Raw genomic sequence first — 27,024 nt, 5'->3', positions numbered from 1 at the left:
TTAGCCCAAAAAGTGCTATAGATTTTGTCTAAAAGCCACAATGGACTGTTAATTGGCTCATTACCCAGACACTGTGGTGTTGCTGCTTATGCATCAGTGAATCCGGATCAGCTAATCCCCCTGACTCCTCCTGTTCCACTGGGATGTGACTGGCTTCCCTGGCTCCTTTCCTGCTTCTTGCATCTCATATATTAAATTTCTGTCTTGTAATTCTTCAGTTAATTTTGTGTGTAAAGGAATGTACCGAAACATAATACTAAACTATACCTGCAAGAATAACACAAAGTCAGTGCTCTACTTGACTGCAGTGTGTCCCATTTCATTAGAGGGTTTTTGAAAATATTGTGTTAGGATGTGCTTAGACAAAGCGCACTGTTCCACACTGTAATATTAATCAGACAAGTGAGAGAGTAGCTGAGCAGAAGGCTAAAGACATACGCTAGTGTTTATGATGAGAAGACAACTCCCTTCACTTCCCACTGATTTTATTTGCTATTAGAATCCAAACAGTAGCACCTTCCCTCAACTACCCAGAAATGTGCGGCATTGGAAAACATTTGCTGTTTTTTTTTTTTTTTTGTTTTTTTTTTTTTAATGTCCTCAAATTGTTTCAGTAATTTGGGTTTAATTTCCTTATGCAGACAATTTGTGTGTCGCGTTATAGATCCTCTGTTTTTTGCCACATAAGTGATTGTTATTTTATTTTTGTGGATTTTCATGAAAATATCCCCAACTGTCACATATGGACAAAGAAGTGTGACTGTGAAGGATGGCGCAAAAATAAACATTACCAAACTCCCTGGCATTTTGAGTTGGAACGAAGCAGGAGCACCCTTTTCCAGATCTTCAGTTGTTGGTCAGACTGCTTTGCATGCTGACGGTTTGTTAGGGTAAATTAGACAGTTATCTTTGTTGGCAAAGGTACTAACTCTAGCCACAACTTCCATTTTTAAGGTAGGACATGTAAGATTTGTATTTCCAGTTTCTGACTTAACCGATCTGTGAATTGAAAGCGTTGACCTCTTATGTTGGGACAAATATTGCTTTTATTACTGACACGTGTAATGTTAATTTATTCTTAATTCCAAAAACATTGTACGTTATGGCAGTTTTCCAAGGTATTTAGTATTTCTTATTCTACTTAATAAAAAATGGCTAATATGAATAATGAAAATTATAATGTGTTCTGTCCCTTACTCTCAAAGCCTCTCCTTTGACTCAGTTATGCAGTGACTACACCGACCTTGACTCAGGAATCGCTGACTCAACATATTAATTGTTCACTTTTTTTTTTTCTTTTTTTCTTTTTTTTTACAATAAGCCATTCTTGAGCGGCCTCAGCTATCTTTGACACTGATCTTTGTGGAAAAGGGCCTCGTGGGATTCAAACATTTTGAGTTTAGAAAGAATTGGATGGAGGTTGAACAGTTGGCGCTGTCCCTGCAGTCCCAGTAAACAGAGGAAGGATATGCTCTGACGTTGTCTTCCTGCCCCATTTGACTTTTCAGATAAGGCGGCTTTCCGCACAAATACTTGAGTGAAGAGGGCTTTTCTATTTGCAGTGCCTCCAGTGTGAATGTGTGCCTATGAGAGACTAGCCCTCCACCTGTCTTTTTCTTGAACAAGTTTTCCTCTTAGCTTTTGTGTCAAGTTGCCAGCTTTGGTTATAGAGCAGATGGAAAAGGTGTGATTTTGTGAAACCAGACCTCAAAAACAAGTCATACATTGTCGTTCAGGTGTCTGAAAATGTCAGAAATACAAGGTGCAAATCTTGACTTTATCTGATCTGATTGATACCTCTGAGATCGGTGCTAATTTGTTACCCTGTTAATTTCGGGCAATAACCAACCATTAATAGTTAGGCCATAGGCAAACAATCATACATAGGAAAGATGGCTCAAGGACACAATAACAATCACCAAATATACCAGTGGAGCTTTTACTAGTTATCAAAAATAAAAGTAACATCCTGTTTTTGTGAATCTGTCATTTCTGTGTATCATTGACAAGCTTAAATTCTAAAACCTTCTTAGTTGTTTGCGTTTTATTTTTTTGGTGTGTTTTTGGAAAATTGCATTTACTCAGGAATCTTAATCCAGTTCTCATTGATTTAGAGGGATTACTCTGGCCTGCTTGGGTTGTAAAGTCTTAGAATAGGTTTAGTTATTGTGTCATTAGTTTAACCTTTTTAATAACAATGATGATAATGACAAATAACAACAAACTTTCATCAAAGTCAAAAAGACTAAACAAGGACCTTTGCACCATAATATCCTCATGTATAGTTTATTGCCAAAATGTTCGACAATAAGACATTTGAAATGTTTTGTCCCTTGTGTAATTTGATCCTGGTATTTGACAGGGTTCCCCATTAAAATGTCATATTATGAAATAATAGTGTTCTGTATTTGTCAGATGAAAGACCTGTATTATACTATTTGGCTGCCTGGTTGATAGATTCATTTCCTCTCTCCGTTTGTCATGGTTTGTTCAGTTATTTTACTCCAAAGAGCTGACTGACTGATGGCAGAGGCAGGCTGCAGCTGATGTGATTAAGCATCTCTTTACATACGTCTGTTGTGTCATTCTTCCTTTTCCTGTTTTTCTTTTTCTTCACTCACTCTTTACAAAACTCTTTCACTGTGCTATCAGGCTCTAAGTATTTCTTGGGCCTTTCATGAATATTTATGAACTCTGTCAAAAACAGACCTAAAATGGAACACGGGAAGTCTGATTCACCTGGTCATGTCATCACTTCAAGCATCAACCAATTCACTTATTGGGAAATTTTCATTCATCATACAAAACAATAAGCGATGTGAGTTAAAATTTGAATATTTTTTCATTATCATTTGTCATTATAATTACATTATTTAATTCTGAGGACCATGTAAGTGTTGGAAATGAACATTATAAATATTTGATGTAAAAGGTCCAGAACAGGGTTAAATGCTTTCAATGAGTTTCATCTTGCATTGGATAAAATACCAGGCCCCAGAAGGTGTCAGATATTGATCTTAGTAATATTTAACAAGAATATGTTTGTCTTCATTGACTCAGGCACGGCTTTGTCATGCAGAAATCTGTTTTACGCTCTGCTCTTTGTAAACAATGCTAGCCAGACATGATTCATCTTGTCTGACTTTGTAGTTTTTATGCTTTTAGCTTTTTTTTGCATTGGTTGTAAGTCTCTTTTTGCAGCTACAAAAGACTTGAAAAGACACCACTGATGTTGTGCTTTGACGACACCTGAAACCTCTAATCAGCTGTGCCTGTGATTAAAGCAGTGATTAGCTTTCTGCTTAAATACAAATACTCAGAATTTTACTTGTCCTTGACTGTTTATTTGGTCTTATATTAATTTTTTGTCAGAGGTTGAATTGCAGCCTACCTTACTTGGTGTCACTTTTCAAGAACTGTACTGTATATAGCCTTAATAAAGCAATACAGAATTATTTCATAGTGAACAAATAGTTTATTAACAGTGAATCAGGCTGAGTAAGCCTGCATAAGTAATTCTTAACTGTTTATTCATTCTAAATAAAATCTTTGTTCATGCTTTATTAAGGCAAATTAAAGTGTAGTTATCATGTATTACATTTATGTGTTATATTACCCATTACTTTGATCATCTTTTTTTATAGAGATGGATCACTATATCAGTTTGCTTAGATATCGGGCTGATATTTGCACCGCTGTTGGCCTTAAAGGTCACTTTGGGCGACCTGCTGCCTAAAGAGTACATATAAAGCTTTATTTGAACACTCAAGGTGAAAAGATAATTGCACAAAGCGTAGCTACACTGCTCTTGCATAGGTTTGTGGTAAAAAAAAACATCTGTGGATGAGCTTCTAGTTCATTAAATTTACATAATATGGGAGAATAATCAAAATCAGCCCTACTTCAGCACAAAAATATTGGCAGAACTTTTTGCAATCAATTTGTCTGGATTCTAAACAAAGATATCGGCATCAGCTATGAAAAAAACCCATATCGAAGGATCTCTATTTTTCATCAGGCCAATTTAAAGATGCACCATGTCATTTTTTTTTGTAATGCTGAAAAACATCAATCTGACTGAGGTTGCCTCTTTATAGAGGTAAGTTAAATGCCAGACTGTGGAACATTCCAGGCAAAACAATATCTCCAAGCAGATGGCTGATGTTCCACAGCTTTTAAACGAGTAAATGAACAACTACAAAACAACATATCATATTGCTGTCCTATTTTATTTCCCACTTGTTTGGCATAAATTATTTCCTTTATCCCACAAACTTGTTTTGCTTGTCTTTTGCTGTTGTAATGGTAGAAATGTTTATAGTGTGTAATTTCCATCTTAACAGATCTGTTCCACTCTGACATGCTTGTTTGCTTGTCTAATGGCCTCCTCTTTCATTCGCTTAGTGCAGAAAACATTACATTACTTACACCTCCATTGAGAGAACTTTATCCTAGCTCATCATTAAAACGTTTGAAATGAAATGCAATTAATTTCTCCTCTGTCACTTGCAGATCAGTCAGATGCTTGGAAACGAAACCAAGTTTGCAGTACGGGAGCCTGTTGGACTAAGGTGAGATTTCTGCTGTTTGTTGCTTGTTTATTTAGCACATAACAGCTTATAATGAACATACTGGCTTAGGTCGTCTGTGTAGCACTTTCAGCTTTTTCAGTAGAGATCGACATCTTGTGAGCCCCCTACAAACGGATGAGGAATGATGTGAAGCAGGAAAGACATTATAATTTGTGTGTCTTCCTCACAGGGTGTGGATCCTTATCTCCGCTGTGGGCTTTACGGTTATGGCCCTGATGGTAAGTACAGCATCCGGACCAGCTGCTACTTGAAATGTCAAAAGGTTTTGCTCTTGATTGGTAAACAGTATAGCAATAAATTGTTGAAGAGTTCTGTAAAAAACTGAATATTGTCGGAAAAAGGGATGTGGAGATGATGGTCAGTAATAAGAGTCTATGAAATCCTCTATCAAACTAAGTTCATATCCATATTTTTACAACTACATCCTAGCTATCATAAAATACAACAGATTTTGTTGCTAATCTTTTGCCACACATGGGTCATTATATTACATTTAGTCGTATGTAAACTGTAATATTGATTTAAAAAGTACAAATGTGTTGGCGGGGAAGGGAGGTAGGTGAAAATAACTGATTTTAATTGATGCAGACCTATACAGTAAGCTCGACAGGGTTAAAGACTCATAAATTTTATGTTGCATAATATGGCTACTTAAAATGTATACAAGTTATTCAGTGTGTGTTACACACACTACTGTTAAGTCAGACACCATAAAATCCCAGAAAAAAGAGAACTGGAGAGCAGACATACTGCATAATTATCATTGCCAGAACGAACAAAATACATTTCTACATTTTTTGTGTTAGAGGTGTTTTCTATATTTTAATAATTATTCCTGAATGTAAGACTGAAATGTCGTACAAGAACTTGAATTCGCTATTTATACTATTACACAATATGAGAAATGTCTCTAAATGGCAAATGTAGATACAATCCTCTCTTTGTAAGCCTTACTACCAAAAAGTTGAATATCTCCAGTGTTTAGGGCACTTTGACTTCACTCATAAACAGGAAGACCTTGTCTGAGCTGATGTATTTTGTATGACCATTTCTGGGGTTTCAGGGAGGACAAGAGGCTGCTGTTTTTGATTGGACAGAGCTGTTTTGTTGTTTTTGCACACAGGCACTGGTGTTTCCCAACCAACTCTATGAACTGTTGTTTGAAGAGGAGCTGTCCACGACCAGCCTCTCAGTTCGGCTCTATGGAGGAGCGCTACTGAGTGAGTCATTATTCCTTTGACAGCAAAAGTAAAAGCCCTTGTACATACATATACCAGCTATGCAATTTTATTTCTGTAACTGTATATACTATAAACTGTTTATAAGTATAAACAGTAGCAGAATACAACTTTTTGTATACATTTTTCGAAATAACTGGTTAGAGTAGTGAAATGTAGTATTTGCTAATGAAATTGGTAAAATAAGAAATTAATGTGAAGTTGAATTGCTCTTTCTTTTCCTTCTCCCCTGAAAGTGTAAAAGCAGAACATGCCAAAAATCTGACCACTGCACAATGTGTTCATCTAATTATAAAACAATTTCTAGATCCAAGCTACAAGAAAGTGCCATGTCACTATTGTCACGACGCTTTGGGTTGAGAGCTAATTGGCTATACAAGGGTGGTCCACCCTGCTTCACTTCCCAATCTGAAAAAAGTTGTTCTAAAACTGTGCTAGTGGCCAAAAAATCCATGCATGTGTATAGTAGCAATGTGCCAAAGAGTTTGTGGAAGCTATAATGAGTTGGATAGATTTATATCTTTCTTCTTTCATGGTTTGAATGTCAGGCACCCCAGCTTTAATGTAGATGTAGTAGTAATGGATGCATGTGTGGGAATTGCACAGTGACAATGTAGTTGTACTTTTTAATAGGAGTAGCAGTTGTAGTAGTGGATGTAGTAGCGATAGTGATATTTCTTTGCGAAACATTATTTTTGAAACAACACTACTTTGACAAATGCATAGATTTGGAGTGCCTCTTCCACTTGTGGTCATTAATCAAGGAGCTCTTTCTATTTGTCTGATAACATCCTTTTAGTCATTCATTAGGCTCCACATCACGTACTATCTTGTTACAAAAAATTTCCTCCTTGACTACAAATACATGTTTTATTATATGATTCCGTTGCCTGACATGACAGTTCACTCTGAGGGCACATGTATACGCAATACTCCAGCTTCTACCCTCTCATTTGGTTCTCCTTTTCATCTGTGTAAATCCCATAGGGGCACAGTGGGGGATCGCATGACAGCGTACGTACTGATCACGCCTGGGTCTTGTCTGACTGTGTGGGCTGATATTACTCTACATTATAATTTCTCATGGTTTCTTAGTTAATCCCCCATTAAATAGAGCTTTTCTGCCCCTCCACCTTGTTGAAAGGAGTATAGCAGTGCTCATAAATAGGTAGCCTTGGTAGGTGGGTAATTAAGGCTCTTGCGCTTTGCTCCCTGCTTGCAAAGAAATTACGCTAGAAGATGCGAGTGTTTGGTTTAATACAGGGCTGTCCATCAATGATCAATGCAGTGAGTCAGCCCCCCTAGTAGTGATTACAGGGCTGTTGATGGCGCAGTGAAGAGGCTCTATATGATGGCTGTGAAAGGCAGGTTGCCACTTGATGGATGAGAGAGCGCAAGAAAGATGTATAAGGAGGTGGAAAGGATGATTGGTTTGTTTTATATAGAAATCTTAGGCTACTTACTTGGGGTATGAAAATCAGAATGTAAATTTCATATATATGCTGCAAGAAAAATGTTACATCCAAGTGCATTTAAGACATTGACTGTTGTGGAAATTCACTGTGTTATTGCAGTTTATTTAACAAATGTATTATAGATTATGAAATTTAGCAAGCCAGTTTACTTTAAAACGTGTATTTATTGCAGATTCACTGAAATTCATGACATTTTCACCATATTGAATAGTGAGTTTAGGTTTATGATCAAAGATGGTATTCTGGCATGCAATCATAGACCAACGGCCTTAACTAAAGATTGCATTTTTAAAGCTTTATAAAACAGGGCTTGATGCATAAAAGGCATCGTCATAGATATTACCTGTATTATACTTATTTTTTGCAGAGCAGTGCATTGTTTGGTAAGTGATTTTTAAAGTAGTTTCATATCATTGTCAAAACTGATCCAACAGATCAACAGGGCTCTGTGTCCATATATTTACCTAAATGTAAAGGATTTTTCAAATCTGGCAATCTCGCAACAATCGGTACAGACATTTTTTTTATTTGAAATGTCAACAAGACTGTGGAGATTAGCAATAACAAAAGGTGAGGGTTTACAAGACTGTGTTGTCATGGACTAGGGGGAGGCATCCGGTCTGCCACAATGAGACTGCACAAGTCAGGAGTCTTATCAGCTCCCTGGCATCACTGCTTGTTGGTGCCAGTTTCTATTGCTGTGAGAAAATGGCAGAGTAATACAAAAAATGAAGTGGAAAGTGGCAGAGGTTTATTGAGTGCAGGCTTTTATAGCAATCAATGTCACAAAAGCATGCGACACAATCAATAGGCCAATTATCACTGACTACATAAGATTGCACACTGCAGATTAAACCACAATTAGCTGGTTCTCATGGCTGTTTTTGTCAGATGTGTAGGAGCTGTCTTTGCGCTCTTCCATGTTGTTCTGTTTTTCTTCCCATGCCCCCAAATCTTCAACTTTTTTCCTTTTTTCCCTCTACCCTCTTCAGGCTTATCCCTCATCATGTGGAATGGCCTCTACACAGCTGAGAAAATTGTCATCCAGTGGACCCTGCTCAGTGAAGCTTGCTACTTTGCTGTCCAATTTTTAGGTGATTTAGCTTTTTACTTAACCACACTAATCTTTGTTGTTGCCTTAGAAATGCAACCTCTTTCAAACTTATGGGAATAGACTGCCCTCTTGTGGTGACAGACAAACATCACAGATAGAAACCATACAACAAAACATCTTCAGTGACTTATAGAGTGCATTCACACTTCAAAATCACTACACCAAAATTGGGACTAGACCTGGACTAGACCTGGGACCAAACCAAATCTACATTAGGACTTAAAATGGTCTTAAACCAGGAACTTAATGTATTTAAGGGCTATTGCATTTGACTGTATCAAACTATAGACAGCATCAACAATGTATTTTCCTTAAATCTTGAAATGTGTCCATGTCCAATGTGGCCATTACAGGTCATATAAAATTGAAATATTCATGCTGCATTGCTATCCAAGCCATTCAGCTGAACTTTTCTTTATGTTCAAATTTGGCAATTTTAGCCCACTTAGACTAGTGGTAGCTTGCAACAACAACAACAATATATTAACAACTGTCTTGGCTAAACCCCCAAATCTTTTTTTCCAGTCACATCTGTTACCCTGATAGAGCTGGGCATCTTGCCAAATGCTGCCATACTGTTGCTCCTAAGCCGAGTGCTCTTCCTGGTGGTGACCATGTCTTTCTACTACCACCTGGGCCGCCGGGCAAAAAAGATCTGAGCAAATGTCCAGGAAAACAGAACCAAGACTGTTTGAGCACAGACGACAAATACTGGATCAAGAAGGTTTGGAGTGTGTTTGAATTTGGACTAGGAGCATTACTTTGGTTATTGGATGCGCCCCACTCCATCAACAGGACCTAAACCTGATACAGCCCTTGATGTTCAGGTCGAGTGTACTTCTGAGCTGTGAGGTCAAATCTTTTCACACACATTCCTCGTCTGTGCAGTTTCAAGTGCTGTTGTCATTGAAAAGTTGTGCATTATTATTATTCTTCTTATTATTATTATAAGTGTGCCATTGCTGATATGTAGAGACTAGACAAATTTTCAATAGGTTTTATCATTCAGTTAGTTATTTTTCAGATCTAGTCATTGTCATTGTTTAAATACTGCTCATCTTAGTATTGCTTTGATATGACACTCAACTCTTATCTAGTTTCCTCTTTGCCACTACTATTAATGCTACTTCATTTTGCATCTGCACACTGCAAATGCATTAGAACCCCGGTGTTGACTTGCATCTATATCCTCTGTTTTACGTATATCAAAACAAAGCGGCCAGTACAAATCTCATTAACGGACATTTAAAGACATCCTATTTAGGGTTTTATAAAGGAGTTTTTTTTATCATTGATCATAAATTGTACCAAAGTGCATAAAGTTTGTTTTGTACAAATTATATACATTATTATAGTAATTATATTTAATGTTAAGATTAAGAATGCATAGATAAGAGGGGCTACTTACCAGGGGCTAAAGACCAGTTACCTTAAAGTTAATAGACTACCTTTATTGTAATCTCAGTGTCACAAGTATGTTCATGTGAAGAGCAGAACTAACTGGTTCCTAGTCAGAAATGTAGCAGTTTTGTAGGTTTGTCATACATCTTTAGTGTTGCCTTAAAACTAATTCATGGACCAGTCACTAACACTGCATTCTATTTTATGTACATATGTAAATAAATGTATTGACCTTCATGTGACATTGTTGTGAACCAAATGGGAAACTTCAGTATTAGTTAGTAAATTTCAGAAATCAATCTTTCTCTTTGTGTATGTGGAATCTTGTGTTTCTGATGCATGCAGTGTTATAAGCCAAAAATATCGCTTCAGTTGAGTTAGGATACAGTCACCAACTAGGAATAAATCCCATTTTGAGGTTTTTGTTCCATAGATCAAATACACAGAACAAAAACAAATCTTTATGTGAATTTGGGGCAACTATATAAAACTTCTTCCTGCACACTGTGACTTTTCTGGAGGGTGGTCCGCCACCTGCTTGTCAACTGGGAGATGATATTGGTTTGTCTAAAAAGTTCCCCAGTATAGCATTAAATGTATCCATCTTTCAACTTAGGTAAACTTAATCTGTGGAGAAGCAGATTGCATGTTTGTCATTGTAATTTTTAGCTTTAAAAACACCTGTAATTGGAAAAAATAGAGGCATCTCCAGGCATCTCCATGGAGGCACTTGGATAGCAGACCCCCTACCACACTACCAGAGAAATTGCGTAGTGTTCCTTTAAGCAAAAGAACATTGTTACAACTTTAAAAAGTAGGTTGGACAGCCTCCTTTAAAGGTGGTCATGCTTGATCTAAATCACCATATAGTGCCCTGCCCAAAAAGGGAGTAGTCCTGAGGTCGGGCTGATTGTGGGTTCCTATACCATCCAGTGCTCCAGCAGATGTGCTTCTTTACATGGGTGCACTTTGAGTTAAGATGGGTACATGAAACACGGGTGAGGTCTCAAATACATAGTCATTATCCCTTTTACAGTGTTTAATTACCTCCAAGTGATACTTCATACCCTCCGTTAGCCCAATGCTCTGCTCTGACTTGCACAGTAATTATGGATTTCATGAAAATGTCCTTGTTTCTGTCAATACTAGGTCTCCAATCATCAGGCATGTGAACTGTTTGAAGCTAGGAGGTTATTTTAGGAGAGGAGGGCCGATGCAGACCAGTGGCTTGTTCATTCACTCTGCCCCCTGACGTAGATGGTAAATATTGCTTTGCAACTTGTATCTTCATAATGTTGACCAATGGTAAATGGAGGTATTTATTCTTTGTTAAATATCTGTTTGATTTGTACTGTTGCTTATAGAAAAGCAGGTAAACTACTTCAAGTTGTAGCATTGTGTGTTGTGTATATATGTGCAATATTGTACCTCAAAGATGAATTGTGATTTCCACCATTTAGTAAAATAAAGAACACTATTGTTTATTATGGCTTCACTGTTTGTGTGAAGCTTGTTCATAACTATTTCATTTCAACTTCAAGGATGAGTATGAGTGGGCAATATGTTTTTTAGTAGTTGTGTCTAGATTTGAGTAAACCTGCATTTGTCAGTTTGCTCTGCAGCATTTTAAACTGCCAAATAAGAAAATGGATGAAACTTAATAGTCAATTGATTTAAGGCCACTATCCACAAGATTAAGAGGAAAACTCACTTTATCCTTTGTCAAAAGTTTCAACAAAGAAACTTCTATTATGCAACTTTAGCTTTTTAATGACCAGGAGTAAGTAGATGTAAATTACTTGACGTGTTTTGACTGCTAGCTGCCAGCCTTCATCAGAAGTGACATCGTGCCTCGTGTGATGTGTGAATTTATCAGTTGATCTTGATTACCGGTGTGTCAAGAAGGTAATTTACATCTGACTCATTGCATTTAAAAAGACACACTGTTAAATAAGTTGACAAAATTTTCATGCTTGGACCTGAGAAACTCTTTGTTTACTGCCATTCTTCTGTTTGGGTTGTGTGGAAAACATGTCACAACACGATATTGCAATCCTTTTCCTGTGCATTTGAAAGTGGTTTACCTGCAGTGCATGTGTGCCTGCCTGCATGTTTAAACTGCACTCTACCGCTCCTCTCTCAAACACCCTTGAGCTAGAGTGAAAAGAGGGATTGTGTGCATGAGGAAATGTGTGTGGCAGTGCAGTTTATAAGCAACAAGCCTCCCGTGATTCCCTGTTTATACATTCCCGTCATATTTCCAGGTGTAAGGAGTAGAAACCATGGTTCATTTTGTGTGTTAAAGATCAGCACACCACATGTCTTGTATTTTCTTTTTAGATCTTTTCTACATTTTATTTTATGTCTCCATTTTGCAGCAAATCAGGTTTTGCTTTGTTTTGTAAAGCGGGAATTGTAGGTCAGTGGTTATCAAACTTTTTCTTACATTAAGTAAGCTTGCGACAAGAAAAGTGTGTCGTACCACCTATAGACCGTATGGCACCACCTTATATAAAATGAGTCTAGGAACATAATGAGGCTTGGCTAGCTCAGTCTAAACTATAGATGCAATAATTTTACATCATGGAAAAACCCTAAGAAAAAACAACAAATGTTTTACCCATACCACAGTTTGAGAGCTTCTGTAAGCTATTGGTGGATTCACTATATAAAAAAAAGTCTAGGCCCACACTCAAAAGTTAGATTTTTCTATAAAATATATTTCTTACATTATGAGTAAATTAAAAACAAGCCAAAAACAAAAAAAAACAAACAAACAACTATTAGCTTTGTATATAATCTCAAAAAATTAAATTGAAAAAGCTGACTTACATTGAGGCTGCATTAAGTCAACTTTTCAATCAATTTATTTATTTATTTTTATTTATTTTAAATTTTTTTTTGTCTTTTTTAAGTACTAGTCCGATTCAGAACAAAAAAATACATAAATTGAAACTGATCATAAACTCCGTATTTTTTCACTCCATCGTCTCAACCCGGGCAGGAGAGGGTTAAAAGGTCTCAGGCCCGCCGCACGAGGGGGTGGGAGGGCTTTCATTCACTGCACCAGCCTGCAGCACGCGCACACGGACCAGGACGGCTTTTTCTCACCACTTCTTCACCACTGCAGGCGATCTCATACGATCAGGGCTCAGCGGACCGTCAACTTCACCACCAACGACGCCAAAACAGACCACAAAGTAAGTCCGTTGTATGTTTTTTGTCCTGATGTTAGCAGCAAAGTACTTTAGCTTAACGAGATGTTTTTTAGACGCACGCGTAAAGTTTGTGATCCTGGATAAACGAAAGTAGTGTGGACATATGCGCAGATGGAAACGACAGATCACTAGTTTGTTAAAAAGTCTGTATTTTAAAAAAACACAAAAAAAAAACAAAAACCCAAAGTCGTGTTACAAGCTAATGTAACAAGTGGTAAATGATTAACTTTATGTTTTGGTTTCATCCATGGTTTTTATCTCTGGCAAATTAGGCTATAGATTACAAAGATCAATATGACAATTCAAACTATCATAGTAAATGAGTTGTATTGTATTTAGTAATGTATATTCAGTCATCAGTGTATTTGTGCACACCAGCAACAGCCTATTTATACAACTAACTTGACCTACTACATTATTGGCTTGGATCAAAACTAAAAGCACTGTCTAGATGTAAAATTAATCTTGTTGAAGCATGAATCATTCGTATTCATGCATACAACAAGTAGTCCTAGTCTTCTTTTTCACTTCTGCCAATTTCTAACCTCATATCTTAATCCAGGCTCACCAGTGTTGCATGGGAAGATTCCTTGTACTGCACACTTTAGTGAATCTAGACTAAACACTGATTTGTTTATAGACTTCTGGGGCATACTTAACAATTACTGCTTAAATGTAGGTTTTGTCCTTGTCCTTGTCATTCAAAGCTTAAGTTTAAGCCATGTACTGTTTATTGACAACATCTAATGACGTTCTTCTCTTCCCTTGAGTTTTCCCCTCACTGATACTGAATTGCTGCTCAAAACTTCCCAAATACCATTGTGGACAGTAAACCATATCCTGTGTGTACAGATGGATAGGCCTTGGCGATACAGATGTTTAAGTAGGATTGGGGTTTCGACGTATTAAGAGCTTTAGTTGGTTTGTTGGGTGATGGTTGGGGTGGGAGGTTACTGTCGTGGAAAATGGACTTAAAATCTGTCAGCTGCTGGGACTCTCAAACGGTGGGACTTGTACTAACTGTAGTAGTTCTCTACTAGAAGTCACGTGGTTGGTAGGGTTTAAATGAAGACATGATTTAGACCTAATAGGATCCCCTGTTTACTGTTTAGTCCTAGTTTAGTGATCTTGTCCTTGTTTATTAGTCCCATTTGAGGTTTAGACATAGTTCTCCTCAGTATTTTTTGCTTGTTTATTGACTTGTGCTGCTGTTTTGAGCAGAGGACTCCCTTGAAACTCATTTGTAACCTCATGGAGCCATTACTGATAAAATAATGTTTTTTAAAATAGGCTATCAAGATTCTCCCCATCCAGATTTAGAATTGGTATAGTCGTGAGACCTGTTTGTTCTGGTTTACGGTAGTTATAATACTTTCAATTATTTTAACATCATTTGTGACACTGGTACACCATTCTTTATCAAAAAAAAGAAAACAAAAACTGAAAAGCATTAGTAGATTCACTCTATGGTCCTCACTGCAATCCAGGCCATCTGGTGCTCCTGCTGTGTTCATAATCTTTACCCAAATACAGTGTTATAACGCAAACTAAAATGCCCCCAGAAAGTATTTTAAGTCAAACCAGAAGTAGTGACATAAGTAAGGGGGTGTTTATGAAGTAAACTTGGTTGGGAAAGTTTAGTTGACTCAACATGTACTTTTCTAGTAGTGTTTTGTGATGTATGTACTTGTGCCACTTCAGATTTTTTTAATTTTGGTTCTGCACAGTCAGTTTTAATTTTAACAGATTTTGGCCTAGACTCACATTTTTAGCTTGCGTAGCTCATCCGCAAACTTTCTATTGACAAAGATAACTCCACTATAGCCACTTTACAGTCATTTGAGCTCATCTGATAACATTTGATGATGACAACTGTGTGCTCTAGCTTTTGTTCTTCGTATACAAACAGTGGTGATCATAACTAATCCTGTTCTAATTCGGAGTGCTTCACTAACCATAGACATAAAGAGCATAGATCTACAAGGGATTATGGCTTTAGTGGTATCTGCTGGGGGTGGTCTTAGGAAATAATGGTTAAGTGAGTTCATATTTCACTATTTAGTTTGCAATTTGTCATGTGTAGTGAGAAAAGCATATAATCCTCTGTGCTATGTTATTCATAAATGATTTCAAATACTTTATATGAGGCATCCAAGCTACATACTGCCTCATTAGTGTCTTTCGTTGCCAGTGAAATTAGGCCCTGCAGCAATTATTGTTTTATGGACTCTGCCTTAGTCACAGTTAAGAGATGTGTCGGCCATTATTGATTTGTTGATATCAACCGGTCTGTCTGGGTGTTTCTCATAGAGGTAGCGAAGCAAACCACAAAATTACATACTGAAAAACATCAAAGGCTGTCTCAGATGTTAAGCACTGTAAATACACTGAAAAAAAGTAACACAGTGTTGCTTTAACTCAAAAAATAAAAATGGTCAAATAAGAAACAAGTAGTGTATAGTTCTTTGTATGTAGTTATGTTAACATTACCCCTGTCTCTTCAAATAAGCATCCTGTGTTTTTGCCATGTAATTTTCTGTTGCAAACTTTTACCAATACTATAATCATAATGAGTATTTTTGATCTTGATGACTGTATACCTTTTTAAATAGGGCTAAACGATACAAACGACAGCCTTAAAGCATTGTAAATGAACATACTCAGATGTTGGAAATGACAAACCCTCTCATCTTGTACACAGGGAGTTGTCTTAAGAAGATATTTTCAGCAATAACCACAATGGCCGGGTTTATTTCCATGCACTGCCGAGTAGGAAAAAGCTTGGTTCGCAGTGGTAAATATTATCTTTGGATTTATAGTGCACTGGGTTAAGTCAAAGCAGGTTTTGAGTTGTTGAGTTTTCCCCGCAGCAGTTTGTGTGTGTGGCATTGGCCTGGGCACAGGTGTTTCTCAAAGGAAAATGTTAGTCAGAGGAAACTCGGGCTGAAGAACCCAGTGTTTCGTCATGCAGTCTCTCACATGCAGAGGAAGAATTGTTATAGATGACTTAAATTTATCATACAGTAGAATACAGTAATGTCTAAAAAGGATTACTTGGATTTGAATCATTTGGATGTGAGTCATATATAGTTCCACTGATATAATTCAGTATGAAAACCCCTCTTCTGAAGACTATATAAAGTACCTGTGCTAAGGCTCTGTGTAATCACTGGAAAAGATGCATTGTTCACTAATTCAGGGACAAATGATTTTTATTTAAATTTGATCCCTGGCACTAGTAAGGCAAGTTTATTTGTATTGCACAATTCATACACAAAGTAATTGAAAGTGCTTTACAAAATAAGAAAAACATTGAAATCGCACAAATCAAAACATAAATAATCACAAATAATCATCATAAAATTAACATTAAAACAGAAGGGTAATGGATCTTAAAATAATTGTTCAGTTAAAGGTGCAATATGTAACTTTTCTAGTACTGGAGCGGCTATCAGCATGACTCCATAGAGATGTTAACATAGTATGGCATTGAACTGATCGATTTTGCATTTATCAAATTCCAGGCATCCTTGAAAAACACACATTCATACGGTGAGTGAGGTCACATTTGCACAGATCTGACCTGTAACTCCATGGTGATAGATGCCTTTAATATTATACTGTGGAATATTCCCGCAAGGTAAATTAATAACGATTCCATGTGTCCAATGATTGTTTAACCTTTGTCAAAATGGTACAAAATCCAAAGTGGGATCTCCCCTTTTTTTTCATGACTCAATGATGCCCCCATTTTGAATATATAACCAAAAAGAACAGTACTTTCCAAAGCCCTAGCCAAGAATTTCGTCACTTTCTATGTTGCTTTTCTGTTGAGTCTAGCTACATTATACAATTCTTGAAGCAAAAGTAACACCAACTTTATTGCTGTTAGTAAATACAGTTGTGGGATGGCACCTTTTCTTTCCACTCGAGTACAATCTCATACTGGTTGAACTATATTGGTTGTTATGTTTACCACATCTCCATCTCGGCGTAACCATTGTGGTGGTCTTCTCCCCTCTGTATCGTCTCCACAGGGCGGTTCCTCGATCACAAAACCAAATTCGTTGACAGTGTAGTCACAAAGATGGCCATATAGTCTTTAATGTGCCTATAATATAAGAATGGGCTTGTTGTTGTCTTGTAAAAGGAGTATTTAAAGCATGTTGAGATGGTTACGAGTGAGAAACATGCGGGTTGCTGCTTTGAAGATGTTTTTAATTGTGAACCCGACTGTGCAGAAATCCCTGTATTCTTGTTCAAGCTAACTGACTCATTCGAGGCCAGCCATCTTGTTTTGTCTTGTATATATTGCTATTTTTGTCTTGCTAGAGATGTTCATCTGATGTGGGTGGGCACATTGTTTAATAGGCCTTGGATAAAGATGGATACACTTATCATTCTCTTGCCTTGTTTTGACGTTTCCCTTGTGTAGAATACTTTTTAAATGTTGTGATAGTGATGCAAGCTTAATAATTGTAAAATGACAGCTTAATTCCATACTGTAGTACTCAACTATGCAGTATGCAGAAATCCCTGTATCCTTGTTCAAGCTAACTAACTCATTCAACGTCAGCCATCTTCTTTTGTTTTTACATAGCTATCTTAATCATACTATAAATTTCCATATTATGTGGGTGGCCACTAGTTTAGTAGGCCTTGGATACAGTTGGATACACTTATCATTCTCTTATCTTGCTTTGACGTTTCCTCTGTGTATGTTCTTGTTTTATTTTTACATGTTGTGATCTAAGAACATTTTGTCCTGATTTCTTCCAGAACCGGCACCATGGGAAAAGGCTGTATCACTGTCACCAAGTACTTTCTATTTCTCTTCAACCTTCTCTTTTTTGTAAGTACTCAGATGTATTTCTTTTACTGCCACCATAAAAGTAAGGATCTGCTATTGGAATTATTACTCTAATAGTTTATATTTTGACATTAAATTCAGTTTTGGTATGGGTGCCTGATCAGTCCCTCAAAATCTGGAGTAAAGCCATTAATCTAATCCAGTTGGCTTTTAACCCACATAATTTCATTTTTATCTTATTAAAAATACTTTCATTACTCATTTTCTAAACATAAGCAAGGCAGACATTTTATCGTCGCCTTTAAACAAAGTCAAACAATTGGATCTTGATTCAGTTAAAATTCTAATATTTGCACAGCTCTGATTTAAATTACGACCCGAATGATCCTATTTATATTTTAATTGAGCAATGCTACCTGTGTTGTGGCAGTTTATCAGTTGGTGAACAAGAACAGTATATGAGCCCAATTACCTATCTCCTCAATCATAGAAGGAAGTGGGTGACCTTGTGTTGATTCCACTAAAGAGCAGCAGATGTGTAGTGTTTGTGGCCTCCTCTCGTACAACATAAAGTCAGAGGTGAATCAGACCCCAGACGCCTAAAGACCACGCTGTGCTGTCCAGACTGTTTGACTGAGTCTGTAAACCTGCACAGGACTTTGAAGTGCTCTCTCCAGCGGTGGCTAATAGGAAGCGTGTGCGTCAGTGTGCGTTCTTGTGGACACTTTACGCGGGAGAGGATGGAGGAGGCAGGAAGTGGTGGGCTAATGACGACTACTGGAAGCTGAACAGGTCTCAAGCAGGGTCCTAATTATTGTTGTAGGCTGCTGCAGGAGGAGGCTCTGTGTCCAAGCGCAGTCTCTCATCTCTGGTCTAAGCACCAGGGCTACCCACAGACTCACACAGGAGTCTTTTAATCACACTCTTACAGATCTGGAAATGTTTTTATAAAGAGCCCAGTGATGTCTATTAGCTTATCACAATGAAATATTTGGCATCTTTATCTGACAAGGGTGGTCAATAAGCCAAAAAAAAAATCATATCACTTCATTTTATTTGGGCCTTGATCAATATTTCAGTTTTGTCACAATTAATTGCAGTACACTTGACAGCTTTCCAAACTAAAGCGCTTCTTCTGATAGTTAACAGTGATTGGTTAAATTCACCAATTCATACATGTAAATGAATTTACTCAAAGCATGATGGGAGCATTAAATGAATCAGAATGACAATCTCACCAAAACACCGCTACGACGTTGTCACAGGAAATTTCATCATTAGATCATTCAGTCTTGCTTTGTCTTATATCAATGTTCCAGGTGCAGCAGAATTAAAAAATTCGGAGCATTATTCATTTGGTCACTCAGCTCAGTGGTGGTGAGCGCTGTGGTCAAAGTTGTCCTATGGTGGATTCACTGACAGACATGGCAGCCATTCTGTGCCTTCAACCACCAATGTTACACTCTCACAAATTGATGAAAGCAAGGATAAATAAGTGTCTTGCCTGACACAAACTACAGTAGTATGTATTATGCGATAACAAAAGTGGAAAATCAAACTTCATTTCAGTAGGCCTCCCTGTTCACACTAAATATTTGGTCTGGGACATCCCTTGTCTATTATGTGGGCAATATACTGCATATTGTTTCTAATATATTTAAAGGTCCAATATTATGCTATTTTATGATCTGTTATAATGTTTCCTCATCACACATATACTTGGAGTTGTGTTTTGTTTCATTCACACATATTTAACACACAAACCCTGTATACGTAAGCTGAGTTCTTCTTTCAAACAGTCATGTCGTAATACAAGAAGTGCCCCACTGTGTTTAAACTCCATACACCTTCACGAGAATCATTTGGATAATTTTAGCCTGGAAACTAACTACTGCTTCATGACATTACAAGGTGGAACAGAGCATTTTGAGCTTTGGAGATGTAGTCAGACTAATAGACTAATAAAGGATTACTTAAACATTTGTAAATGAAACAAAACACAACTCCAGGTATGTTTTTGAGGAGGTAACAGCATTATGACATGGCTTAAAGCTCACAAAAGTCAGTTGTGTGTAATATAGAACCTTTTAAACAACTGTCTCATGTCTTCATGGCAGCCTCACAGCATGGTTCAAGACTTGTCAATCTTATTCTTGAACAATCTGCCATAAACAAGACTCAACATTTAAATTTGTTTACTGGATGTGTCAGCGTTGTAAAGGTTGCAACTATATTTACTATATAGGTGTGTTTGATGTAAGTGTTGAAAAGCAAATGGATATTTTTACCACATCCTCTTTCTTTCCTTTTCTTATGCGCATTGTTTTTAGAAGACACTAGATACAAGCAAAAAGCTCATTTGATGACTCCCAGATGTGACCCACAGTAACTCCCTTTGGACCAGATACAAACTCATATGTCATCCTGACCGTTCACCCATTCCATATCTTTCTCTTTGCAGATCTTCGGGGCACTCATCATGGGCTTCGGGTTGTGGGTGCTTTTCGATAACCAGAGTTTCATTGCCGTCCTGCGTAAGTCTTTAAACCATACTGCTCCAAACTTTTCGCTGTAAAAGTCCAAATGGGTTCAGCTGTGAGAAAGGAAGTAGAGATTGGCGAGGGCTGTGGAATATTTGCACAGTTTCAGTGGAATGTATCCCACTAGGCCAAGACTCTTGTAACAACCAAAAGCAGGTCACAGTAAATGCTACATGACAATTTATTACAATCAACTGTGAAAACTGCAGATAACATGAGTTCAATTAATATCAGTAGCAATATTGTTAATGATTTGTGTTCCTTCTTTGAACAATAAAAGCAGAGTTAAAGGTGCACTTTGTAACTTTTCTCATGTGGGGACGTTTGTTATTGCTTTGCCAACAGTATTGTATTTAATGTCAAGTATTCGTGTAAATGCCCCATGAATGAAAAAAAATAACTCCAGGAAGAATGGCTGTGCTTCCAAAGATAATGGAAGTCAAAATAAGTACAGAATACAAACTTATCTAGCTTTATAGAGGTTTTTATTATAAAAAAAAAATAAATATATATATATATATATATATATATACAGTGAGCAGCCTCTACACAGATCTGATCTCTAACTTGGCCTGGTGGCATCACCTGTTAGCCATCATGGGGACATTTCAGGAAAAAGCAACATCTTTTTTTCAACAAAATTTGCCTCCCGAGACACAACACATGGATTTGTTTGTGTGAGGAGATGACAGATTCACTCTGAGCACTAAATTATATATATATAAAGTCTCCTTATACTGCGGGTGGTACTGTCCTTTTACACATGTCCCAGCAGTCTGGTCACACATCTAAACTGCAAAAAGAAAGTAAAACTACAAAAAAATTCTAGTAATACAGTATTGCATTGGACGTCTGCCAAGGCATTGTTTCTATCTATGCAAACTAGTAGTAAGGTGCTTTTTGTATCAATTAATTAGATAATTTGTTCTGTTTAGAGATTGATCTTGATCCATAGTATCTCAAAAAGTTATATAATTCCTTAAAGGTGCACTATGGAACTTTCAGGTGAAAGGCCCGCCACCTGCTTGTCTCTATTGAGATGTTATTGCTTAGTGTAGAATGTTCCTCTGTGTAGCATTAAACTTATCACCTTAAAACACTGGATGTAAAAAGGGGCCTGAACCCACACCAAAATCTGTCCCTAACAAATGACAGATTTTGTATAAAGCATTCCTAGATACAAGTTTCTATAAAGCTGACTAAAGTTTTGTGTTGTATTGTAAGTGTCTTTATGCTGAGAGTACAACTTATAAATGAAAGCCAGTTTGTATCTTTCTCAAAAGTGCAAAGAACCAAGATGGAAACTCTGCACCGCAGTAAATCTTTGTGAAGGCTCTGTGCATGTGTCCCAGATGGAGCAGTGCAGATGTAGTTGAACTTTTCTCACAATTCCGGCTCCTGCAACTTTCTTCTGTTATATGGGAACTTGACATGGAAACCAAATATGTGTTTATATTATGCCCTATATATCTTTTGGTGCTTTGAAGTAATGTCTGAACTCTGAACATATAAGCTTCATTTTGGCTCCATGCAATATCTTATGGGTTATGCTGAAAATCTGTACAATCCCAATTCAAACAAACAAAATTTGCGACTAATTTGAATGCATATATTTTAATCAAGGTAGTGCAATGCAATTCTGGTCCTAAGCCTATGAAAGTGTAAGAAATATTCAAACTTATTGCACCTTTTAAATAGTAGTAATATGTAACTTTTCAGGTGGAGAGTCCGCCCCGTTTTTTTTCTGCTTGGAGATTGTACTTAACTAAAGTGTACTACAGTGTGAAAAATCTTATTATTAATCTCCACAGATCTGGCCTATAACAGCCTAGAAAAAAATGTATTATTTTTATTCCTATTTTTTTTTTTGGTAAGACAAAAAATCCTAATGTACGTTAAATTAACCAGGGATTGAAACCTTGAATTTATCATTCTGTTCCTAGCCAAAACACAGCCTTCCTTTTGTTTAAACAAAGTGAGCCTTCAAAAGGTCTGTGTGTACATCAGTGCACATTTTGGAAGAACTTCAGATTAGTTTCCAAAGCTCTGACCAAGACAAAACTTTTTGTCCCCCCTGTTTGCTAAAGTAATATGTGTGGCTACATATACTACTACACACTTCCTACTACTTCCTATACAGTAATACTTACACATACCAAGTCTACTTAACAGTTCAGTAGCCATACTGATTGAAAAGTAAAGTGCTGGAATGTGCACAGTATAGCACAGTATATTTTTATACTTTAACTTATCTTGCATGGTCCACTTAGACCATTCAATGAATTAGCTTTTATTTGTATCTTAAATAAGTGTAATCATAATATTTACATTGTCCATCTGTGTACAGGCTGAATCTGTGTCTCCGTCCATGTTTATAGCCAAAAAGTCGCCACTCCTCCCACGCCAGCTTTCTTCAAGAGCTCCATAATTGTTGGCTCTTTTAAATGGAAAACCTCTTGGAAATAAGCAGGAAAACTATTTTGGAGCAAAGACCTAAATGGAAAATTGCCATGTTTACATGACAGGAGCGCACCGAATCAGAGTCACTTTTGCTGAGGCATATGTGGTCTAGTTCTAGATTACAATACTACTAAAGCAGATGTAGGACTATAGCTCAAATACTCAAGGTAATGGTCGAGAAGGAAGTTGGAAATACTAGGAAGTTTCATGAGTTGTGTTTAGTTTGTATCAGATAACCTTATGACTTCCGCAGGGCAGTATGCCAGTTATGTACAATATGATATGTACATTTTGTTGTTGTTTTTTTGTTCTAGAGCTATTCCTTCTGATTTTAACTTTCAGCTTCACGTAACATAAAAGTCCCAACAGTTATCAAGCAGATGGTATTAAGTGTCATTCCATTTGCGGTCATTTCTCATCTCAAAGTATTGGTCAGTAAATGAAAACATTCTGTGAGATTTGGATCTTTTTTCAATTATGCAAATGCAGTGATTTATAACTGAATGGTTCTGCACATTTAGCATTGGCAACGTCAGCAGTTTTTTCAACATACTGTTTTACCTTAAATTAAACATATTACACTAAAGCTAGGTGACAGGTGTGTATTACAGAAAGTTCTCTATGTATATGCTGTAAATCTCACTAATAACCTAATTTTAGAACTCGTCATAGTTTATATATCGTCTATAAATAAAAGTTTCATGCATGTTTTAAATATGCTTTTCAGATGCAAAGCATATATATAACACACTATATATAATTGCTTTGCCTAAAATGTTACACAGTATGGCACTAAACTTGTCTTCTTGTGTGTTGTGTTTATCCAGGGACGGGTGTATGTAAAATAGTAACGTCTAAGCCGGCAGTTGACTCTTCACCAAAACAAAAACATTGCACACATATAAGTTATCCAACATACAGACAAAAGATAACACTGATCTGTTCTGACTTAAATAGAAATAAAAATCTTCTAGAATAGAAGTTGGATTTACTGAGTAGTAAGTGAGTTTGTAGAAAAAGTAATAACATTTTAACATTTCTACTATGTCAGTATCATATTGTCATTGTGGTGTGTATGTAATTGGTCGTGGGCAGAAGGGCGGTTATCGCAGATTGGCAGCCTTGCATTCATCAGAGTGTCACAGGGCAGCTGTACAGTAAGATTATCAAGTATGGGATGAATGAGTAACGCACAGAATTGTAAAGCAACTTTGAAGACTATACATGTCTAGATAAACGCTGTAGTAGTTTATTTTACAGGGACAATGTACAGGAGCAGTAATCAAAGAAAACCATTGCTTTGTTTACTTTAATAACTTGTACATGGTACTTCCACTGTTAAGTTCAACTTTCTTTAAACAGCAGTTTATAGCATCCTCCACTTGTAATGATAAGATCTCATTATTGCTTATATATGAGTTCTCTGGCAGACCATTAAGATGTGAGGACATTATAAGAAAGTGCTGCAGCGCTGCTGAAAGACTTATTTTGGGAGAGAAAACACAATCTGCTTCCTGTGATAAGTGTGACTACGTGAAGGACCCAAGTCACTAGCATTGTACTATACCTCTTATAACAATAAAGTATTTTTTCTAGACTAAAATGCACACCTTTTGTACATAGTTATTTTATTAGGAATAGTTACTTTCCTGATTAAGACTAACACTTTTAACCATGAAAAATGAAATCAGTGAAGAGGTTTATGCTCATGTTTCATGTAATAGGGTATCCATGAACCCATCTCCAGATCTTGACCTTGATTTGGGCTACCTACAGGAGGATATGCCTGTTGTGCATGTTTTACATTGTGGACTAAAATAACAAATCCATAAACCAGGCTAGGCTGGGCTAAAATATATTCATCCAACGTAACTGTTATTTATTGGGTAACTAAGGCTAACAACCCAATGTTTTCTTATAGTGAGATAAATATGGCAGCTTTTCACCAAAATGGCGGACAGTGTTAGTTGCCTGCTCACTGGCCTCTCCAAACGAGCCTTAACACAGCTGCAGTACATCCAGAATGCTGCTGCTCGGGTCCTGACTAGAACCAGGAAGTATGAGCACATAAGTCCTGTGCTCAGGTCTCTGCACTGGCTTCCTGTAGCTCAAAGAATAGACTTTAAAGCAGCTCTGCTTGTGTATAAGTCTCTCCATGGCCTAAGTCCAAAGTATATCTCCGACATGTTAGTGCCATATGAACCATCTCGCAATTTGAGGACTTCAGGGATCGGCCTCCTGCTGGTGCCCAGAGTCAGGACTAAACATGGGGAATCAGCGTTTAAATTTTATGCAGCTAAAACTTGGAACAGTCTTCCTGAAGATGTGAGACAGGCCTCTACTTTGACAATGTTTAAATCCAGACTCAAAACAGTTCTGTTTAGCTGTGCATATGACTGACAGGTTTTTATTCTGCACTCTTCTCTTTTAATGTTGATTTTATGATGATTATTTGTGATTATTTATGTTTGATTTGTGTGATTTTAATGTCTTTCTTATTCTGTAAAGCACTTTGAATTACCTTGTGTACGAATTGTGCTATACAAATAAACTTGCCTTGCCTTGCCTTGCCTTAGTTGATGGCTCCAGATTAGACGGTATATTTGGCTCAGTGGTGTTTAGTTGGAGGCATTTCAGTGTGCTTTATTTCAGGCTTCATCTGCAGATTGGACCCAGAGTGTGGGGAACTCAGCCAAAGAGATAACACACACACACACATAAATCACAATGGTTTGGTTCTTTTTTTCCCCCCAACCCCTTCTCTCTTTGTCACTTCCAGGATCCGTCTTTGTGTCTTGATGAAATCATTTGTATGGCTTAAATTTAAGGTGAACTATTTAACCTTTTTTGTGCACTCTCTCTTTGGAGATGCTATTTGTTTGCCTGAAATGTTGCACGGTATAACTGAATACAACATATTCAATTACAGGTGTTTAATTTTCTAAAAACACATTATAAAACAAGCATCTTTCTGTAAGTGGGCTCGCCTCTCCACAGATCCGACAGTAACATCTACATGGAGAAAACCAGGTGGTGGACCCTTTCCTAGAAACATTATGTCGTACACCTTTAAAATGTTATGGGAACAAAAAACAAGCTGAATCTGTTTTGGAAATCACAAAAGACTAGGAGCCTCTGAGTCAAGCCAAAACCCAGTGAACTTGGAAGGAAAGTCCAGAATAAATGAAGTTTGTGCATAACTGATGTCATTGTTTTTTCTTGTGTGCAGAGGAATCGTCCAACACAGTGAAAGTGGCTTCCTATATCCTCATTGGAGTGGGCTCTCTGTCTATGGCCATGGGATTTTTTGGTTGCATAGGGGCCATTTACGAAATTCGCTGCCTTTTGGGCCTGGTAAGAGATAATGCATACTTTCACTTTCATCTAGATCTAGTCTTGTCATATTCTTATCATGAGCAAGAAAGATGGAGTTATCATCTCTAAGCGTAATGTGTAGTTGTTGACAATTGTGAAGTGTTGTTTGGCAAATGAAATATAAAATGTGAGTGCTCTTCTTCTGTTAAGTGTTGTCTGCAGCTTGTCTGTCATTTCAGTACTTTCGATACAAAAATGTTGTTATAGAAAATGAAAGCCTTGGTAGATTTGTATGTCATAAATCTTCCACCCAACAAGGCAGACTTCTTTTGTTAGTTCTAAAACAGGGATAAATAGAAAGAAGAAAGAAATAGCCAAATTTATATGCCAATCTCTTCACATTAGGTGGTAGATTAGTTTCTATTGCAACACAGAAGGGAAAATCTAAGAACATATATGAGGAATTATAGGTTGATAATGATATGAAAAGTTCAGTTTAAAGGAAGATTGTCTAATGTTCTTGATCATTCCAGAGAAACAGACAGTTAAAAAACGTCTATGTGAAGATAGATGAGTTTTAACATCTCTCTAGTGTGGTTGGGTGGGTTAACCAGGATACTGTTTGACAGGGATAAAGCCAGTAAAGAGTGAGGGGTAGGGTGGGAGGGAGTGGGGGCACGGGTGTACGACAGGATGGGGGTGTGACCTGCGGAGCGTTAAACCTTAAACTGAAGAGCGGTGCTGACCTACTTCACACAGTAACAATGACCAGCTGGCGGTGTGCTCCCCTATAGAGACACGCGACACATACAATACTTAAGGAGGTCATGCGGGACAATGGCAGACTGTTACTTTAAGACT

The 27,024-nt window shown here is 37.2% G+C and overlaps 2 protein-coding genes across 6 annotated transcripts in view; both read left to right on the top strand.

Moving 5' to 3' along the window:
• The window catches only part of LOC117372263 (tumor protein p53-inducible protein 11-like), a 34,488-nt gene extending 23,184 nt beyond the window's left edge, over positions 1 to 11,304 (top strand). For all 3 annotated transcript variants that reach the window (XM_033968037.2, XM_033968039.2, XM_055222705.1), the window contains 5 exons: positions 4,513 to 4,571; positions 4,762 to 4,810; positions 5,716 to 5,812; positions 8,298 to 8,399; positions 8,945 to 11,304. In XM_033968037.2, the coding sequence (XP_033823928.1) occupies positions 4,513 to 4,571; positions 4,762 to 4,810; positions 5,716 to 5,812; positions 8,298 to 8,399; positions 8,945 to 9,078 (441 nt within the window). In that variant the 3' untranslated portion in view covers positions 9,079 to 11,304. The remainder of the gene's footprint in view (positions 1 to 4,512; positions 4,572 to 4,761; positions 4,811 to 5,715; positions 5,813 to 8,297; positions 8,400 to 8,944) is intronic.
• cd82b (CD82 molecule b) overlaps positions 1 to 27,024 on the top strand; it is a 236,234-nt gene that overhangs the window by 200,493 nt on the left and 8,717 nt on the right. For 2 of the 3 annotated variants that reach the window (XM_055222703.1, XM_055222702.1), the window contains exons 2-4: positions 17,818 to 17,890; positions 20,310 to 20,382; positions 26,078 to 26,202. In XM_055222703.1, coding sequence (XP_055078678.1) covers positions 17,828 to 17,890; positions 20,310 to 20,382; positions 26,078 to 26,202 — 261 coding nt within the window. In that variant the 5' untranslated portion in view covers positions 17,818 to 17,827. Of the gene's footprint in view, positions 1 to 12,863; positions 13,021 to 17,817; positions 17,891 to 20,309; positions 20,383 to 26,077; positions 26,203 to 27,024 lie in introns of those variants that run through there. The other variant, XM_033968463.2, reaches the window with a different exon arrangement.

Source organism: Periophthalmus magnuspinnatus, chromosome 6 (genome assembly GCF_009829125.3).
Source record: "Periophthalmus magnuspinnatus isolate fPerMag1 chromosome 6, fPerMag1.2.pri, whole genome shotgun sequence".
In the NCBI taxonomy this organism is placed as follows: Eukaryota; Metazoa; Chordata; class Actinopteri; order Gobiiformes; family Gobiidae; genus Periophthalmus; species Periophthalmus magnuspinnatus.
The sequence above is the reverse complement of the archived record's forward strand: the minus strand, read 5'-3'. Positions and strand labels throughout refer to the sequence as shown.